The sequence below is a fragment of the Mercenaria mercenaria genome, chromosome 6 (genome assembly GCF_021730395.1).
Source record: "Mercenaria mercenaria strain notata chromosome 6, MADL_Memer_1, whole genome shotgun sequence".
NCBI lineage: Eukaryota > Metazoa > Mollusca > Bivalvia > Venerida > Veneridae > Mercenaria > Mercenaria mercenaria.
In genome coordinates, this window is record NC_069366.1 from 53,810,280 (window position 1) to 53,824,262 (window position 13,983).

A 13,983-nucleotide genomic window follows, 5' to 3' on the forward strand; every position below is an offset into this window, starting at 1 on the left:
AATTAATGTTGACTGTATTGAAACCAGTACGTCCAGTGAAGCAATCTTAACAGATCATTTAAAAGAAATGTTTAAAAGAAGTGCTGATAATCTGGAACCAGCAGATAAAGAGACATTTACTGCTTTACTGAACAAGTATCAAGATGTATTTACGAAATCTTCTGACGACTTAGGCTGTACAAACATATTCAAACATACAATTAATACTGGGAATTAAAATTCTATCTGTCAACCAGTCAGACGCCAGCCTTACGAGAAGATACGGAAACACAAGAAGTGAAAGAGCTGTTGGAAAAAGGTATAATAGAAGTATCCAATAGTCCATGGTCATCGCCAGTTGTTTTGGTTTCAAAGAAGGATGGCTGTACCAGAGTTTGTGTCGATTATCGCCGCCTAAACGAAGTAAAAAATAATGACGCATACCCTATTCCTAGGGTGGATGATTGTCTTGATTCTCTGTCTGGATCGAAATGGTTCAGTTGCATGAGAATCTCCGTACAGGATCCTGGTAGATAGAGGAGATAGAGATATATGAAATTGACAAAATGAAAACGGCCTATTCAACAAGCAGCCATGGATTATATAATTTCCGTGTGATGCCACTGGGGCTTGTGAATGTACCTTCCACGTTTCAGTGGCTTATGAAAATGTATTACGTGGCTTACAATAGGAAGACTCATTATTGTATATGGAAGACATAATCACTCCAATGGAATCTGTGGACCAATGTTTTGAACGCAATGAACATGTATTTCAAAGACCGTGTGAAGCGAAATTGAAATTGAAACTGTCCAAGTGCAGTTTCGGGAATAGGAAGTCTGCAAAGTTCCTTGGACATATTGTTACTGAAAATGGCACTGAAACAGATCCGGGAAGGCTGTACAAGACTGGACAAAACCTAAAAACAGCAGGGACGTTCGAAGTTTTATAGGACTGGTTTGGTATTATCGAAAATTTGTTCAAGGCTTCTCCGAGATCGCAAAACCTTTGAATAAACTGTGTGAGAAAAACACACGGTTTCTATAGAATGATTACTGTGAAACAGCTTTCAACAGACTGAAAAATGCACTAATTTCATCGCCTGTATTAGCATATCCGAAACTTGGTTCAAAATTTATTCTTGACACGGACGTTTCAGATATTGGAGTTGGGGCAGTGTTATCACAACTCCAAGATGAAAATGAGAGAGCATGAGCAAGTTAATGAATTTACATGAAAGAGCCTACTGTATCACAAGGAAAGAATTATTAGCTGTTGTGGTCGCGCTGCGCAATTTTCACAGCTACCTTTATGGACAGGAAATTCTGCTCATGACAGACAATTCAGCAGTGAGCTGGATGAGGACACTGAATGTAACACTGGCTGGCTGCAAGAGCTAAATACATACAACATGACTGTAGTTCATCGCGCAGGTAGGAGCCATCGGAATGCCCATTCAATGATGCCATGTAATTCGTGTAAACATCAACAGCAATTACAGCATGAATTTCAAGCTAGCAGTGAAGTAGAGGATGATGCAACTCTATTAGAAGAGGTAAGGGTTGTCACTTGAAATGCAGCAGGTGACCTCCATTTAAAGATGACGAACATCCAGCTCTTTTTAGATGGCTGAAGTAGTACTGAACTTTCAACGAGTCAAGACAAAGACACGAATATTGGAATGATACAGTTGAAATTACAAGACCGTGCTCTCTGACCAAACTGGTCTCAAATATGTTCTTCAACCTCTAAACTCAAGACTTTATGGAGACAGTGGGACCGCCTGGTGATAAAGGGTGGCCTACTTTATCGTGAGTTTGACAGTGACGGGAAAAGCATGTATCAACTGGTTACACCTGTAGACAAACAGAAGGACGTGATTAAATATCATCATGATATTGCAACCAATGCACATCTTGGTGTTGAAAAGACCCTTAGTTGGATAAGACAAGCATTTTATTGGCCTGCAATGACCGGAAGTGTTAAACGGTAATGTCGAGAATGTGATAAATGTACTGCTATGAAACTTTCTAATGAATCTAACAAAGCACCATGAGGTCAGTATCACGTTGGCGAACCCATGGAAAGGGTTATGATTGACATGTTAGAATCACTTCCAGTTACTAACAACGATAAATATTCTAGTCATATGTGACTAGTTCACAAAGTGGATCGAGAGTGTAGCTATACCAGACATGGAGACAAAAACAGTAGCTCGAGCATTCATTGACAACTCCATGTGCAGGTATGGTGTTCCTTTGCAGATTTATCCCGATCAAGGCAGGTGTTTTGAATCAAAGCTGATGATAGATTTGTCTCAAATGCTGGGGATTGAGAAAACGCATGCTACACCTAATGAGGCCACAAGCAAATGGCTCAGCAGAAAGATTCAACCCTGATTCCTATGTTGAAGTCATACTGTAAATCTCACAAAAAACAGTGGGATACGTATCTACAACAGGTAATGATGGCCTATCGTCCATCCCCGCAAAGCAGCACGAAGATCACTCCAAATAAGATGGTGTTTTGGCGTGAAGTAGTTCTGCCTATGCAAGCTGTTACTGGGCGTCCTCAGACGGAGAAGGATCCGAGTGACTGTGACCATTATATAATGGATCTTCAGGATAGTTTTAGCAGGTGCCACGAAATAGCAAGGGAAAACCTGAAATTAGCTTCAAAGTACCAGAAAGACACTACGACAGTAACTCTAAAAGGATAACTTATACAACCGGACAACAAGTCTGGCTACATGATGACTAAAAAAGTGGGGATCAGCTCCAAATTGGCAAATAAGTGGAAGGGACCATATATAGTCACTAGAGTCATTGACGAGCTAGCAAAAAAAACAAAGACAAATATCAAACAGGGAATGCCACGCACCAAAAACGCAGCCTCCTCAAAACGAAACCCACAGCTCGCAGACACGTGCACCACACACACAGACACACACACACAACACATTAGGACAAAACGAACAAACAAAGGAACACACACACACACACACACAAAGCCAACACATCAGGACAAAACAAACAAACAAAGGAACACAGTGGGGCACCGCCTTGGAACGGTCAGTGGCAAAAACACCACTGGGGAGCTTAAGTCTTGTTAAACGAACACCCTAGGGTAGGCCAAAGGCTTACCACGTTGACCATTTACATCTTTATCATGGGAGGAAGGTTCTTCGTTGGACCCATATTTAAAATGTGTAGAATTTATGCCAACAAAATGACTGTGTGAGGGCATTATTAGTAAAAAGATTGTATATATAACAAATGTAAATATATGTAACAATAAACAAGTGTATAAATAACAATACAAGTATGTAAAAGTTTGTATAAGACGTAAATGCAGTGTGTTTAAGTTGTTCCCCACACCCACAAGAAACCGTCACCAGCTACCCTCATCGGCAGACTGGCAATGCAATAATAACTCTGTGAGTGGACAATAAGATCCCCTTTTTCTATATGGTTTCTTGTAAATGTTTCTTATCTTTCAGGGAGAAATGTTGGTTGTGTGAAGCGATGTTCACTAACGAGACGCATCTGAACGGTCATTTTCTTCAGCAGCCCATCGGAGGTTGACGGTCATATGTCCATGGTGTAAGGGAGGTGACAAAACTTTTACAAAAATAGGAGATTTTCAGGTCCATGTTATTACCATCTACCCTGAAGTGAATATCCCCAAGAAGCTTTTTAGTAGGTCAAATGGATTTTACTTGGCAAAGTACCCAAAGGACTACGCCATGATAGTGGGAAAGATAACCCCGTATGAGTCAGATACGGCATATCAGGCACGAAACGTTGTGGGGCCATGGGCAGAGGACTTCGAGGATAGGAAGGAAAGGATGGAGAAATGGAATAAAGGTTAGAACGATGGTGTTAAGCTGGCAAGGATAGAAAGAAGTGTGTGAAAGTGTCGATAGAAAAATGGAAATAATAGTAGCAAAGACGATGATAGGGATGTACAAGAGAAAGGTGCGAGGATGGAATCTACAAGTAGGAAGGCGGGAGGAGAATTGGAAGGCTTGGCGTATAATAGCATGAGAAAAAGGCAGGAAAACGCCGGAAAACAGAGTGGGCGAGAACAGATGACGCAGAGGAAGATGTCATAGAAACATACCAGGATGTCATTGATCTGGGAGAAGAATCGGCCGATGAGTCAGATAAAGGAACGGAAGATAAAGGTGAGGGTAAAGATAGAACAGACTGACCAGTAATTGAAAGAACGGATGATGATGTGAATAGTTAGGCGGGGTCATCAAGTTCCTCAGAGAGTTCGAACAGTAGCATCACCATATTGAAAGGCCTTGATTGAGATTGGTAAAGGAAGGAGAGTGTGTCTCTATAGCCAAAGATGTAATTACCATGTTTGTAGCAAAGAGTGCACATTGCATGATGCAGTCTGAGTATATAGTTTGAATGTGTTTAGAAGTTGGAGGGCCACAGAATGGAGGATATGTCTGCAGTAATGCCAAAAATTTCACATAAATTTGCTGCCATGTTTGTAGAAAAGAATGTCAGCAAAACATTTCCCCTGATCGCAAGAAGGTTCTGCTAGACAATTTGCAGCCATGTTTGTAGAAAAGAATGTCAGCAAAACATTTCCCCTGATCGCAAGAAGGTTCTGCTAGACAAGTATCAGTTTATGTGTTTAGAAGGTGAAGGGATACCACAGAAGGAGGATAATGCTGCAGATAAGATTGACGCAAAAATTACAGTACAGCTTTTCATATGTCAATGGGGTAGAGAAGGGAGAGATAGAGGCGTGAATGGTATAGTAGGGAATAATTAAGAGTACTGAACGGGCAGACAGGTGGACTGACATGGATAAGGTTATTGACTTACTTGATAAGCATGGTTTAAAGATTAGGATTTGAAAGGTTGACTGTGGCTAGTAGACTGTGTATTGAGTGATGCTAAGTTGTTGAGATATTTTGTTCCTTAAATGTTAATATCACTGTTCATTTTGAAAACTAATGCACGTATGTTTACATGGGTAGTCAATAACATAATTCATGATACAGGCACATGTTTGTTTTCTTGTTCTTTTTAGAGACTGAATATATAATCCCGGAGGATTATTTTTGTAAAGGAAGGGGGAGTGTAATGTGAGGTATTCTTGTGGTATTTTGCTCTTTCACTAATGTATGGTTTAGCAATTCATTGTTGAATCTCATGAAATAACAATTTGCATAAATATTCCCATTGTCAAAAATGCTTATAAACAATTTTAGTGGCCTTTCTAACCATAAAACTACACGGGAACCTCGTTATTATACTTTAACCCGGTCGGGGAAATGGATGAAATTGCTGGGTATACAAACTTCAATACACTAGGAAGCATTCAGGCTCGATGTTGATTACCTTGATCAGCTAAACACTTCCTCTGGAAACTTATCCTTTAATAGTGACGAGAACTTATTTTATTTACGTTGCAAGTAATGACCTGTAACGTCATTTTGTCCGTGAAAACTATATATTGTGTGATAGACATACAACACCGTCCTGTACCGTCATGGTCAATAAAATCTGAAATGTAGATCCCTCGGGAGCACCGAGAACAAAATTGCAGACTCGGTTTGATTGAGTCTGTTCATGAGCAGTAATGGAAAATGCAACACTGCAAACGCCCCCTAGCACCGGCCTTATTCGTGTTCAATTTGGCTTGAGCCCGCCCGTGACGTTCTCCATGACGATTTAATAAAAGACATTGTGTCTCAAGTTATTTGTCCTCCACCGCTGATTCATGTGGAGAAGTTGGCAGATACTAGCGGAGTTACTTGCGGAGAACAGGTTTGTACTGGTACAGAATCCAGGAACACTGGTTAGGTTAACTGCCCGCCGTTACATAACTGAAATACTGTTGAAAAAACGGCGTTAAACCCAAAACAAACAAATCAATTTGTCTTGGTATTCTAGCTTATAATTTGATTTTTGTGTTTTTATTTTAAATCCGGTAAAGAACTTCATTTTATACGGCGGATGAATACTTTTTGATTGGAAAATCCGAAAGCTTTTTCATTGCATGAGAATGGTGTTTTTCCCGAATCCAAGAATCTGATTGGATGGAGCTAGCAGAGTACCGCTTTTCAGCCTGGATCATGGAATGGGAGATTTTAAAATCGTTGTTCTTCAGCTTCTCATTCCATCTTTTGCCCAGGACGTCACGAAATTATTTTTATCGGGAACTTTTGACGGAATCACATTAATACTTTAAAAACAGATAGATTCTACTAACATAACTTACTAACAGAAAGTCTTACCACTAGAACCCATAAATATATGACGGGCCGTTCCGTGACAAACCTGTTTTGGTGACAAAAAAATCAAAATTGAGATAACAACATATTCATGAAGAACACAGAGACACAGAATCAAATGATTTTACTGAAAAATAACTTAACCGTGTATTTTTGGTGTCATCACCGGCCTTTTATTTATACACCTCTATATTCTCATGGTTCATCGCTGCTATAGAATTTCTTTTTTCACAAGACAAAAAAAAATGAAGTATTGCCATGCATACAAAGTCCCGTACTGGAAGGCACCTAATTTTCTCTACTGTTATTTATAGCGGATCTCCAAGTGTGACCTTGACATTTAAGCTAGTGTTTTGGATGTTGCGCATGACACGTCATCTTATCATGAGGAACATTTGTGTCAAGTAATACTGTAATCCTTTGATGGATGAAAGAGTTATGGACCGAATAGGGGAAAAAAACACTGTTGACCTTTGACCTCCAATTGTGACCTTGACTTTTGAGCTAGGGGTCCAGGTTTTGCGCATGACATGTCGCTCATCATGGGGAGTTATGGACCGGACACGAAACAGACCCTGTTTATGCCATATAAACATCTGACTGCCAAGTGTGACATTGACCTTTGAGCTAGGGGTCTGAAAGTTGTGCATGACACATCGTCTTATTATGAGATACATTTGTGCCACGGAATATTAAAATCCCTTCATGGATGGGAGAGTTACGGACCGGTCAGGAAAAAGCCCTGTCGACCTATGACCTCCAATTGTGACCTTGACCTTTGAGACAGGGGTCTGGGTTTTGCGCATGACACGTCGTCATATCCTGGGGAACATTTGTGCCAAGTAATATTAAAATCGCTTCATGAATGACAGAGTTACGGACCGGACATGAAATTGCGGACGGACGGAATGACGGACGGAAAAGTGCATGCTACAATTTGATTTGCCTAAACTGAATAACAGTGTACTAGTTTCTAGTTTCTGCTTGAACATAAAAATAACAATGATTTTCCAGTACTTTAAAACTATTTGCTATGCAGTAAATATATCATGTCACTAATATAGGTTTTGACCATTTTGTGTCGATTCGCCGTAAAACCCAACTCACTCACGCACTTCTCATGGAAAGGCCCAGTTATTTTACTTTGTTTGACAAACATGCCCAAAAACTAAAAACTTCCGCATAGTTATCCCATTTTATTTACAATTCTTGCTGTGAAATGTAACAGTTTTGAAGGGAAATGAGAAAATACAACTTGGTGTCTAATCGAACACAAATCACATCTGTACAATGCCTTAAAAGTTGTTTACAAATACCGGTGATCTTGAAGATCCTATGTACTGCGTTTTATAACTGTTTTATATTTATTCTTTGTCAGTTGTTACTTATACATATAGTTCAAGATTATAAAGGACTTCACGAATTCTCTCTATCATCAAAGCCTTGATTGTCCATGAATCTAAGCAGCTTACGTTTGAAACTACATTCATTCAGTTTGACATCACCGTTTTACACTCTTGCTACTGTATCACACGATAAACGTTTGAAGACCTGTATGACTGCCGTCTCTTATTAATATTGAATTATTCGTTTCATGTAGAGTTATATACATCAAATATTTGTTTTCATTATCATTTAATGCCTTATGAAAATCATCTTTACACAAACACATTATGTCAGCGTTCCAGTCTTTTTACAAGCTGTCTTCATAAGATATTAATCAATAATATGGTTCACAAGTGATCAGTTTTTTTGGAAAGGGAACAAAATTTATTGAAAATTTCTTATGATTCAAATGTGAAACCATCGTCTGCTTCAAGAAGCCAGTAGTCTTTTATTGTCTGTTCAATACGTCTTATTTCGATTTCCCGCTTTACTGTTTCGCTGGAATTCATTAACGCTACTTCAAGCACGCGCGGCAACGCTCCAACGGTCACGATGAATATCACGTGCATGACGTCAGAAATCTCTGATGTTGCACCTGTCGCAAACTTCGACGATATGCTCATTGTTATGGTAACGAGGCATATGACAAAAATCAGCTGAAACAGTATTTTGAGTACCTGTATGTGTACTGGTCTGTGTGTCTGGACAATTACATCAAACAAGCGTTTAGGTATGCCAAATACATTGTCATTTTCTGCGATCTTTTTCACTATGTCCTCTTTGCCCAGTCTCTGCAAAACATTCTGAGGGATGTCCAGTCGCTGGTCGTTTACACGAATTCCCCTTATCTCCTGAGCTTGCACATTTGACAGAAGAAGCTGGCCATCATACACTGACAAATGATTAATTTGGCTGTACATGTCATGCGATTTTTCAACAGCGATCGACAACAGTTCTAAATAACTATCCCCGAAATCTTTAACCAAACGAACGACATAATACAACAAGACAACGAAGAAAAATAAATAACCAAAAGACACTGACGGGTACACGATCACTGCAACAAAACAGAAGATGATGATCTGAGAGATGAAGGAAAAGCTTTGAACGAAGATCAAACACACAGAGTAAATGAAGAACAGAAACAGAGCCAGTACAATAACTGTGCCGAGGAAAACAGACAACGTGTTTCTAAATATTATAGAAACATATCTGTTCTGCATTCGAAACATGAAAAACGATTTGGCAGCACCTTTCACCATTATAGTCACAAATCCAAACACTGGAATACCATAGTAAATGGTACATAATACAATTTCTAGTAAACAAAATAACAGGTAGAAAGGGAGAATGGCATATTTCAAACAACATGTGAGCCTTGGTTCGTCATACTGGTTCAAGTGTAATCGATCTCGTTGAATTTCAAGCACTCTGAGCCAAAACTTCTTGTTGAATATCATGTATATGCCACATTTGCACACAGCAGCGCAATTTTCATACCCGGGTTCTGGTGATACGGAAACCATAGATAATGTTATGATCTCGTCCACGTGTAGAAAGAGAGGAGACGAGATGTCAGTATTCGGCATTCCTCGTTCTACGATCTGCTTTAGACTGCGCGGGAAAACGAGAAATACGATAGCCAAGACGTAGTACATGATTAGCAGACACATTGGTCCGCCAAAAAGTGGCGCGAAAACCTTTATTCGGTCTTCTCTATCGGCAAGAAGGGAGAGAAATCCCATTGGCGTTCCTTCCTTAACCAGTTCAGGAACAGTTATTTTTGACTCTTTGATACCAATTCCATCTGCATACATTCTTACCTGAATGAAAATGACAGATGGTGCCAGCAAAATGCAGATTAGCCGACGTATTCTTGATACCAATATTGGGTGATTTCGATTCAGGCCGCAGAATAAGAAATTAAATGACTCAAGCAGTGTTATTGGCGCTTTTCCATCCAAGAAAACCCATTCTTTTTCATTTCTGTTTAAACTTTCATATTCTTCCCTCGTTTTATTTATCATCTCGACTTCGTGTCGATAGATCTTTTCATCTTTGGATAACCATGCGCAAAATTCCAAAAGTAGGATTGGAAAATACATGAAAATTATAAGTCCAAGAATATATGGTCCTAGTGTGCATTGTATCCATTTCTCATGCTGATTATACTTTTCGCAATCTTGTAGGTATTTATTATGCACGTAACTGAACCAAACCATGCAACAGTTGTAATTCACGTAGGCAATTGGGTAATTTAGATAAAGTGCCGCATAATACTCAGTTCTATCTCGAATACCCGGAGCCACTGCCAGATAACAAAAGTAACTTCGCTCATATTTGTGATAACTTTGGTCAGCCATATTCATGATTAGATCAGTCAAGGCTTTTACAATACTCGATGTAGTACCTGGACTCCCAAAGGTAACCGTACAATTATTTTCTGCATTGAGTTGCACATACGGAATGTACTTCGTTTTCACGTCAAGTAGTCCAAATGAAAGCAGCCCGTGATCGATGTTCCACGACAGGTACGGATAACTTGCAGTTGGCGATTTATAAGTCCATACCCAATGAAGAGGCCGGAATACGCTCGGTGTTGCGTTATAATAATGGTCTTGAAGCTGTAGTGTAAAGTGCAAAAAGTTTGGTGTAAAGGCAATAAGTCTGCTCTCGAAGAAGGTCTTACTTTGATTCCATATTGTGAAAGTGCAGTTTGTGCCTACTTCTAATGTGTCATATATATTGAAATCTGTTTCTGTACCTCCGAGAGTAACGGCAAATGCAAGAAATACCATCGGAAAAACCATGTACATATGCATGATTCTGCTTTTCGTATGTGTCCTGTACCTTGTCTGAAATAAAATGAAAGATAGAATATGATGTCACAAAATATTTCCTTTTTCAGTTTGTCTTGTATAAATTTTATTCAGTATAAAATTATATTATTTGATATTCAATTATACCTCAGTTTGAGGAGCACTTCGTGACCAGGCTGCTTATGATTGCTCAGTACTACTTTTACTTTTCATTTTGTTCATCATTTCGGTAGTTCTGCCCGAAGTGATGGTATAATGTAATTTATCCGGAAAAAAAATAGAATAAAGCCTGAATTCGGTGTACGGAAATGATAATCATTTTAAGAAGTAATGGCAACCCGTAAGAAAATTTATTTCAATGGCACTGTTTCTATCTTTTCAAAGTTAAAATATGATATTAAGACATCAGCCACGTTAAATAATCAAAACTGACGTCTTACAATTATCTTGAAATGTGTGTGAAATCATGGTCTGATGTCTCAAAAATAAGCATAGGGACCTATATATTTTATTTCACCACATTATAGCCCATATGTTTATTAACAACTATGAGAAGTTTCATTAATATCTACATTGTAGAAACATTTCTGTTCGCAAAAATGTTATGAAAATTGTAATTTTCCCATAGTCTCCCATTGTGAAAAAAATATGTGTGAGGTCCAATTTTTCAAATAAGTCTAGCAAAAAAAAAAAAAAAAATCGCACGACCCTATCCTTTTTATTTGCTGTATTTTCTTAGTATATTCTAAAGTTTTGAAAAATCAAGGTTTAATCAAATTCTACATTGTAGAACAAATTTCGATCCAAACGTGCAGATCTACCTTAGAATCACTTATTTAAATTGCTCATTGGTAATTATTCAGTTAATTATTTCGAATAAGAGTAATAATAGTGTGGAAGTCACGCCTGCTTTGCATTAATTCGCGCATAAAAATGTTTTCAGGGGTATGTTTTATCAGTAAAACGTGTTAACAGAAAGATCCTGCATATATGCACCTTCCGTGGCAAATGGTCATATAACGGAAAATTCGAAAGGAAAACGTGATCAAACGACATTCATATTCCCGCGCATGCCAGAACATTTAATGAAATTGGTAGACGATATATTCTATTTTCACGGTTTTTTTGTTTGTTTTTTCTTTGGGGTTTTTGTTGTTGTTGTTGTTTTTTTTTTTTTTGTTGTTTTTTTTTTTTGTTGTTTTTTTTTTGCTAGTATATAGCGTTAATGTTCGGGTCAATTTTTTCTGCAATGCAAAACTTGATTTTACCCTGATTTTTCAGAATTTCAGAATATATTTAGAAAAATCGGCAAACACAAACAAAGAAAGGATAGGGTCATGTGCTCACTTCTTTCCCTAGGCTGAATGGAAAAATAATTGACCTGACACCAGTTTTTATAATGAGGGGTCTATTGGAAAATCACGATTTTGATAACATTTTCGCGGATATATTTTTTTCTACGATGTACATTTTAATGAAATTTCTCACAATTCGGCCTATAATATGGTGAAACAAATGAGTGAAGTATTGCCATGCAATACAAAGTCCCCTACTGGAGCGGCACCTAATTTTCTACTGCAGTATAACATAATGAACTGATATCTGTCGATGATGTATAAACAATATTGTACTATATATACAATATGTTATAACACAACACTTGGATTGAAATTTGCGTATAAAAACCTACAGTTAATTTCATGTGGAATATTTTTGGCCAGTTATACAAAAGTTATCATATTAGTTACTTAGAGTAACAACAAAGGGAAATTAATCCTAAAATTCATTATTGTAAGTCCACACAAAAGTCTATGCCATGTACAGATAGGTCAAAATACACCTAAAATTTCGATGTAACATGTTGTACCACAGAAAAGTGTTCTCGATGTTTCTCGAGGCATGGACCGGACACGAAAAAAGCCCTGTTCATGCCATGTTAACATTTGACTACTAAGTGTGACCTTGACCTTGACCTTTGAGCTAGGTATATGAAAGTTGTGCATGGCACATCGTCTTATTATGAGGTACATTTGTGCCAAGTAATTTTAAAATCTCTTCATGGATGTGAGAGTTATGGACCGGACAGGATAAAACCCAGTTGACCTTTGACCTCCAATTGTGACCTTGACCTTTGAGCTAGGGATCCAGGTTTTGCGCATGACACCTCGTCTGATCATGGGATTACTAGTGCCAAGTAATATTAGAATCCCTTCATGGATGCAAAAGTTATGGAGCGGACACAAAACAGACCCTGTTCGTGCAATGTTAACATTTGACTGCTAAGTGTGACCTTGATCTTTGAGATAGGGGTCTGAAAGTTGTGCATGACACATCACTTTATCATGAGGAACATTTGTGCCCAGTAATGATAAAATCTCTTCATGGGTGACAAAGTTATGGACCGGACACGAAATTGCGGACGGACGGACGGACGGACGGACGGAATGACAGAAGAGTGCATTCATATATTCCACGAAACTGGTTTTTAACTAGTAGGGGACTGATAAAGTGTATACGGCCGTGTGCTTGTATTCGAGATATTTGCCATTGATTAAAGAGATCAGTGACTTTCGGGCCGATTTTAAGATACTTTTGGAATTATGTAAAGTGTCAGATGTTTTAATATCATATTTTAACTTTTGAAAGACAGTTAAGTTGTTGTTGTAATAGATTAACTCGCCCGTTGTTATCAATTCATGAAATAATTTTCATTGCGGTAGGCCGATTCCAGGATTTATTATACGTTTTCCGGATAAATGAAGTTACGCCATTACTTCCGGTTTATAAAACGCGCAGAACTACCTTAATTAACGCAAGTTTGTTTCTTTTATAGCGCTAGGTGAAAACCACCAATATGCTACATATCCTTTCGCACGAAAAATCATGCGTTATCCCTATATTGAATACAAGAAAAAGCTACTGCTATTATTCAGTTTGTTAGTGATCGTCCACTGAAATATGTGGGGTCAGTATGTTAAATGGCAGGGGATCCAGGCTAGTCGAGTTCTCGTATAAATCGACCCCACATATTTCCGCGGACGGTCGCTAAAAACATCAATAACTGAAACTCTACTGACCCTTCACAGAAATATAGGTCATCAGGTGACCATCTTTTATTCAGTGGAAATGTTAAAATCTTATGTAGGGTAAAATCAAAAGAAATAAATAACCTGTATGAAACTGCGCCGTTGGAGTAAATGTTGCAATGCCCTTGTCCAAGTATTGTCCCAATATCTTAGATAAATCCTGATCGACCGATTAACTTAGTTTTATGATTTATGCACAAACTCGATCAAGGAAGAAAAATTTTCTGCCGCTTTGCTGTAACAAAACATAATCTCCAATGTGCTTTTGAATCAACAAGGTAACTATGTTGACATAACAAGGAAGATAAATTGACCTTTTTGACTGTTGACTTGCGCATTGACATTTAAGATGAAGGACGCCGCAATTAACAAGTGTGAATTAATAAAGTTAACACCAAATATGCATTCTAATACAGTCAAACCTGTGTTTAAAGACCATTCCCGAATAAAG

General features: G+C 38.2%; 1 protein-coding gene across 1 annotated transcript in view; it reads right to left on the reverse strand.

The window, feature by feature from the left end:
• Positions 1–7,422: 7,422 nt before the first annotated feature.
• The window catches only part of LOC123548866 (uncharacterized), a 37,138-nt gene continuing 30,577 nt past the window's right edge, over positions 7,423–13,983 (reverse strand). The window contains exon 2 of the mRNA XM_053545926.1: positions 7,423–10,482. Within this exon, the coding sequence (XP_053401901.1) occupies positions 8,026–10,449 (2,424 nt within the window). The 5' untranslated portion in view covers positions 10,450–10,482 and the 3' untranslated portion in view covers positions 7,423–8,025. The remainder of the gene's footprint in view (positions 10,483–13,983) is intronic.